The 6886-nt window shown below is 37.3% G+C and overlaps 1 protein-coding gene across 2 annotated transcripts; it reads right to left on the bottom strand.

The window, feature by feature from the left end:
* Positions 1-848: 848 nt before the first annotated feature.
* LOC101246766 (uncharacterized) lies at positions 849-6812 on the bottom strand. 2 transcript variants are annotated; one of them, XM_004248232.4, is made up of 5 exons: positions 6502-6812; positions 4079-5435; positions 2928-3197; positions 2133-2288; positions 849-1431 (listed from the first exon to the last, which is right to left on the bottom strand). In XM_004248232.4, exons 1-5 carry the CDS (start codon positions 6513-6515, stop codon positions 1312-1314), a joined length of 1917 nt encoding a protein of 638 aa, XP_004248280.1. In that variant the 5' UTR covers positions 6516-6812; the 3' UTR covers positions 849-1311. The 2 variants fall into 2 exon arrangements, with proteins under 2 accessions (XP_004248280.1, XP_069146207.1); XM_069290106.1 differs by having other exon boundaries at positions 4079-5429; positions 6502-6808.
* Between the last annotated feature and the right edge of the window lie 74 nt (positions 6813-6886).

The raw sequence follows: 6886 nt of genomic DNA, 5'->3' as shown, positions 1-6886 counted from the left end.
TTCAACCAAAAAAATATTGACTCCTAAATCACCAAAAATCCATAAGTTATAGCACATGAAAAACATCAAATTCTGGTTACACATGCTTTGAGCTCGTTTCACTTTAAAAAATGGGTCAATTTGCCCGTAGGTACCAACTGACTCCATTGTTAAGGTCTTAACGAATTTTCATGAAAATTATCTGCCTAAAAGAATTTGAAATTTCTAATCACCAAAAATTCATTGAATATAACACATCAAAATCGATAAAATCTAGTTATACCTACCTTAGGGGCTTATTTAATCTTGAAAATTGATCAGTATTTCCGTGGGGATTAGCTGGATTCATTTAGAAATTGTTCCTCAGATACTTGCAAATGATTTTGTGGAGGTTTTTGAAAAAAAAAATGCTTGAAAGCCATATCATCAAAAAAAATCCAATAATGTAAAAATATATCAAATTTTGAGAGTATTTTATAGAATCAAGTAAAGCTCAAACCTCTAGTCAAGGCATCAATTTAACCCATGAAAATATATATTACTCAATCCACCTGTATGATCAGATTGGACTGTGCATATATATATATATATATATATATATATATATATATATATATATACATACATACATTGGCAGGTCATTTTTGGCCAATTTTATGACGGTAGTGTCCGAATCAACTTTACACACATCTCAATTAATCATCGCACACTTGCTATAACAACAACCAAGTATTTCTATCCATCAAAATTTAGGCAGTTGGAAAGAAATCACCTTGTGCCTTTTCACCTCCACACTTGGATTTGAATATGAAACTCGTGGTTCATCTTCAACTTAATTGACCACTAGGCTATACCCACGGGTCCAATCATTTGAATATATAACTGTTGGATTAATATAAAATGTCCCTTCCAATTCCTTGGGATACATAATTTCCATGCATTATAGCCTGCATGAGATATGGCTCAACCTCTAAACATTTAACTTAGAAGAATCCTGCTAGTTGCTCTCATCAATTTCAATTTTTAATCAATGAACTAACCACACCTTAAATCCCAAATACTCTCATCAATACATTCTTGATAAGTACTTATTATCGTCTCACACTGTGACGAAAAATAAATAAGAAACAATGATATCAAGGTTAGAACTAATCTAATTGTAAAATCTAAAACGAAAAAGAGTGAAAGGTATACAATCCTTATTCTCTAAAGCCAGATGCTGTGTGTATATTTCACTTATCTTCCCTTTACTATATATTACTCCATCAAAATTGTGGGATTGTTTTAGGTAGGCTGGGTGGGGCGGGGAAGCGAGCAAATGAGACACCTTTTTTATGGCGCCATCAACCCTCCAATTGTGTGAAAGAGAGACTCTGCCCAATCGTCTTTGAAAAGCAACTTTTGCAGTGTCTGTAGCACGTCGTATTCAGGGTCCAGTTTCCGCTGCCATCCCTGTAGGAAGACAGAAAAGCATCATGGTATATGTTCAAACAAATTATTACCCTAAGCTTTTCGTTCTATTAGCATTTGGAAGAAAAATAGGGGGAGGATGAATCATGTAGAATAGGGCATGGGAAGAAAAATCTAGAAGGAGAGAGGAAAGAGGAAAGTGGGATACGTTAAATCAAAAGAAGAATAGATCAGAGATAACATCCATCTTTTTTCTTTTAATAATCATGGTATCCGGCCTCAACTAATTCCACGGAAGCCTGCCACCTTCCACCAGTAACAAGTACTAGGTAACTCTGTCCACCAAGGCTAGGACAAATGGGAAGAAATTACCTAGTGTTTTTGTGTTGGGATTTAAACCTGAGACCTCAGGGTTCTCAACCCACTTCATAGACCACTAGGTCATACCCTTGGATGCTTCTCAAGCATCTACTTCTGTGGTTGGGTTATCAATAGAAAATGTAGTATGGGATAATTATTTTGGGCTAGCTTTACTGATAACTAAATTTCAACAATCACATTCGGCAGATTTTTTATCAGAATCCAGATAATACTTGAGAAAGATAGACGCAGACATTCCCAGAACACATAATAGATCATAAGAACCATTAAAACAGGATAAGTTAATATAGGAATATAGCAGACAAGTCTGTGCAGCGCTGAGTTATCAGACGGTAAAAGCATCAAATAAGGCCAAAAGGTACCTCCAACACCAAAGTAGTCACAATCACAGTGCAAATGTTGCCATCAATGTTCACCCGATGACGTCTAACTTGCTCAAGCAATTGTTGCATGCAATCTGCCGGATGAATGCCATCCCCTTCAGCTGTCTTCCAGAAGTCAAAAGTTCCCTCCACATCCTATTACCAAAATCTACATTATGTTATTCAACAAAGACATGAATCTAAAAAAATTTGGGGTTTTTGACATAGTTCACTAAAGAGACTTAAAAATGAGTGTTTGTATCTCATCAGACATATAATAAGTGGGACAAAAGCTTTTACAATTGATTCTCATCTTCACAGTTCACACAAGCAAGCATCATGGAGCTGCTTCACTTGGGACGTCTTTCACCTATATAACTGTGCATCTCCTCTCTTTTTAAAAATTCTATTATTTTTATGGCATATGTACATGCTGCATCAAAAAATTTGCCACAGATACATGGTGGTGTGGTAGCACCATCCCGTGCAAGGAAGACAAACTTATAGAAAAATGAATCACTTGTAAGTATATTTGACATATTCATATATGGACCTAAGACAAGATGATAGAGGATGGCTTTTATGCTTCCTTTTATTATCCCTGAAAGAGGTGTAACATATGCACTGCACTTGAAGTCAAGTTAAACGAAAATGCAAGATGCGAAGTAAGATACCGATTTAGCTTTTCCTTCTTGGACAATTAATCGACTAATGAGAATCAAGTAATCAACAGTCTGCCAACATTGTACAATTATGGACTTCATCATTCTTTTACAGCAAAAAATAAGAAAGCACCTTGATGAATTCCTCTGGGTTCGGACAGCTCTGTTGTTTAGATAGTCCAAGAGTACTTTCTGCAGCAGTGCGGCCATCTCGAAGTGCCACAGCCTTAAAGAACTCCAGCAGGAGGAGTCTGTCCTTATTGGATAGCTCAGCAGTCATACCCACATCAAGGAAGACCACATGAGGTCTCGATTTGAAAAGTCCTTTACCTGAAGCTCTGTCTTGCGGTGATCTAACAAGAATGTTCCCAGGATGCATGTCTGCATGTATGAAATTATCCACCTGGAATTAAATGGTATAGTATCAAAAAGAGAGAACAATTTTAATGACTATGTTGCAAAATTGAGGAATTGTAAGATCCCAATGGAAGAGCATTTTCCACTTCCCTAAATAATAGGAGAAAAGAGTAAACAATCTCAAGTTGAAGACTGTAACTAAGAAAAGATTAGTTTGACAGCTTACGGACTTCTTATACAAAACCAAAAAAAATAAAAATATGAGGCAGCTAATGCATAATTGTTCAACAAAGGAAGATCTTCGCTTTACTGAAAAGCTGCTCTCAGCAATTAATGAGGTCAACATGTTCGATAAATTTGGTGACTAACCCAGAGAGTTTTGCTCATTATTACCATCACAAAAACTCAAGCCACAATTGCAAAGTTGATTTAGGTATTTAGTTTATATCAGAAGTTGATTTACAACAACATAATACCCGAGTAGTCCCATGAGTTGATTTATGCTGTACAAATTTATTAAAGCAATAAGAAATTAAGAGCTCACAATGAATCTAATCTCCATTTCTGAGGAATAGTATGTTATAATGTTCAGATATTCTACATGATGCCCTGATAAAATGACCCTTTTTTTGTTGTTGGGTATGTTAAACCCCAACCCCAACTAATGCTCCTGTGCAAGAGTCAATGGTGGTCCTTTCTACTTGAACATCACGCCTCAATATCGAAGATAAAGTATTCTTTTCACTAGGAGATCCTCCATTTTCTTAGCAACCAATCTTTACCTATGTACTTCGGTAGTTTTACTTTCAGTCACGTTTCTATTGGCATAATCCTTCTTGAATTACTTTTTTTAATCAAGTAAAGTATTTCATTATTAATTAATAACCAACTTCGACTTTACCGTATGGCTAAATTACACAGACATACCAACATCATCTTCAGTAGTGCATGAGTCCCAATGTGAGCAAGGGCACTTCGGATGCTCTCACGTCCTTCAAACTCTTTCATAGGTTCTTCAAGCTCTTCAATGTAGCGCAAGATATTTTCACCGTCTTCATAGGTTTCCACTAAAACTGCAGGATGCACCAAAGGATATAGAGGTCTGGGAAATGATACATCCTTCCATCTGCGGAAGTTGTATATAAAACGACTCAAGTTAGCTGCTTCCCTAGAAAGATCAACTTGTGACATCATAAAGATCGCAAACTGCTGTATGCTTTCATCCAGTCTCAACCACTTCAAAGTTGGGAAGACCTTTGAAACTTTTGCAAACATGTTAATTAGTACAAAATCCCTCCTGATAGATTCACCAACGCCTGGGTGCCTAACTTTGACAGCGACACGAATGGGTTTAACCCGCTGTCTAGGATATCGGAATTTCAAGGTTGCCCGATGAATTTGAGCAATACTACCCGATGCGACAGGCTCCTCCTCAAAATTCTCGAATATTTCAGGCAGCTTCCGTCCAAACGCCTTCTCAATGCTTCTTTTTGTGTATGCATAGCTATGTGCTGGTGCCTTTGAGTGGAGTTCAGCAAGTTCATTACACATATCATCTGGAAACAGATCTGGCCTTGCTGCTGCCCATTGACCCCACTTAATGAATGCTGGACCTGCCTTCTCTAGAGTTCTTCTCACAGCACGAAGCCACGTCTTCCTAAACTCAATACCAAAGGAGTCAGCAAAAGGAGCCATTAGCATACAAGGGGTGAACAACAAAGCTAAGTATACTGCCCTCGAGAGCAATATCAAGCCCTCTAAAAGCAAGAAGATAAATGAAGTCAAGTAGATATGTCCATCCTTTGCATGCATGTAGAGCGATTCTGGGGATGTGAAACCTTCTGCTTCTGCAAGCACACTTTGATTCCATGCTAGCTGTCCAATAAGGAAGGCCAAAATGCCAGGAGATACCAGATGTGAGCGAGACAAAGCAAGGCTCATCACACATGTAACCCTACTTATTGGTGGAAGTATTGTTCCACAGCTTGAATGAATTTGAAGTAGCCGTTTCCAGGCAACTCGAGCATGGTGTGAGACAGTCTCATTCGTAAGGAACAAACAGCTAGCTTTCGAATTGCACGTCTTCCATAAGGTTCCTTTTGCCTCATAGAAAGTGCTGGAGGTAAATCCTCTATGACAAACTCTACATTGTGAATGTAATCTGGAAAAGATAAAAGAAAGTCCGGTAGGGGACGTTGTCCAGACCACTGAGTTCCTGGCCTTGGTGCTGGCAAGAAGGGAATGAGCAACCCTTTCAACACTTCCCTTCACCAAAATTCTGCACCTGACAAAATAAAACTTGTATTAGAGCAGTTGCTGGCGATAAATTTGGAACGATGGCAAATATTTTTCATATAACATGTTCCTTGTTGAAATATTTTTCTATTAGAAATGGTAAGAAAAAAGGAGGATAGGGAGCTCACCCAATATCAACCTTCTTGAAATCATTTCCAGTGTACAGTTACCTTATGGTGTTGAAACTTTTCTCTCCAAGAAAATATTTTCTACCAAAAGGGGGAGAATAACTACATCACTTACTTATGGGCCGTAGTTGTTTTATTTTTTAGAAATAACAGATTCTTACCCCGCATCACCTGCCTCATCAAGACTTGAACATTGTTGTGAACGAATATCATCAACACTATCACTAGCTCTACCTCATAGATTACCATACTCATTTACTTTATTTTGTCTAAATTATGAAAATTGATCAAAAAAGATTTTTTAAGGCAAACATATTTCTCATATCAATCACGATCTGAACCCTTTTTTTTTCTATAACCCTGGTGATATGTAATTACGGTTTACTAGCCAGTGGATTAAGTAAGACTTAGCAAGTGGGCAAGTTAGTTACATGGTGGTTAAAGAAGTAGTTAAAGGTGTTAGAAGGCACGTGAAAACCTCGTGACTGTTCCGTAAGTTAGTCCCCAACTTACTTCATTATCTCTATTTCATTTTAGTTCATATTATGCCGTGTTTGAGCTAACGCACACGCACCTCAACTAATTGAACAGGATACATATGCTATTGAGATAACCCTGTCCATCAAAGACTCAACAAAATGAGAAGAAACCACATTGTATTTTTGCTTCCCTGGGCTATAAACCTGAAACCTCATGTTTCCCAACCCACTACATCACACCCTTAGGTACTAAATGGCAATATGAACCTTATACTCCCATCATCATAATGAAAAACCATAAAATAAGCAATTAATCATCCTTATTAAGTCCAGTTCTAGGCATAATTAGAAATACACAATTATAAGCAATATAAAGAGATCTATAACTTCGGAAAAAAAAACATTTTTTTTAATAACATAGACAAGTGAAGTAATATCAGAAACGTACCTTGATGCGGCCATTGATAACTGATGCTGATAGGTCTTCTACGATACAAAGCTGATTGATACACCCGCATTTTTCACCTTCGACACAAAATGTATCATCGATGAATTTTCGAAACCGTAAGTCGATGGATGAACACTACAATAGTGAAGTAAACGACACCGTATTGACCGGAAAAATCAGCTGCACCACGGTGGTTTTGGGTTGTCGCCGTCGAGGAGAAAGTGACTGAAAAATCTACCGGGTTGTAAGTGTGTTTGGCAATCGACCCGATTCTGAATCCCAAATTTTCTTTTTGAACATTTTACTCAACTAGCCATTTTTAACATTATTTAATTTATATCCGTTTTAATGTCCGATACCTGTATTAAATTTCGATTATTTTAAA

The sequence above is a fragment of the Solanum lycopersicum genome, chromosome 10, assembly GCF_036512215.1.
Source record: "Solanum lycopersicum chromosome 10, SLM_r2.1".
NCBI lineage: Eukaryota > Viridiplantae > Streptophyta > Magnoliopsida > Solanales > Solanaceae > Solanum > Solanum lycopersicum.
This window is presented reverse-complemented; position numbering and strand designations above follow the sequence as displayed.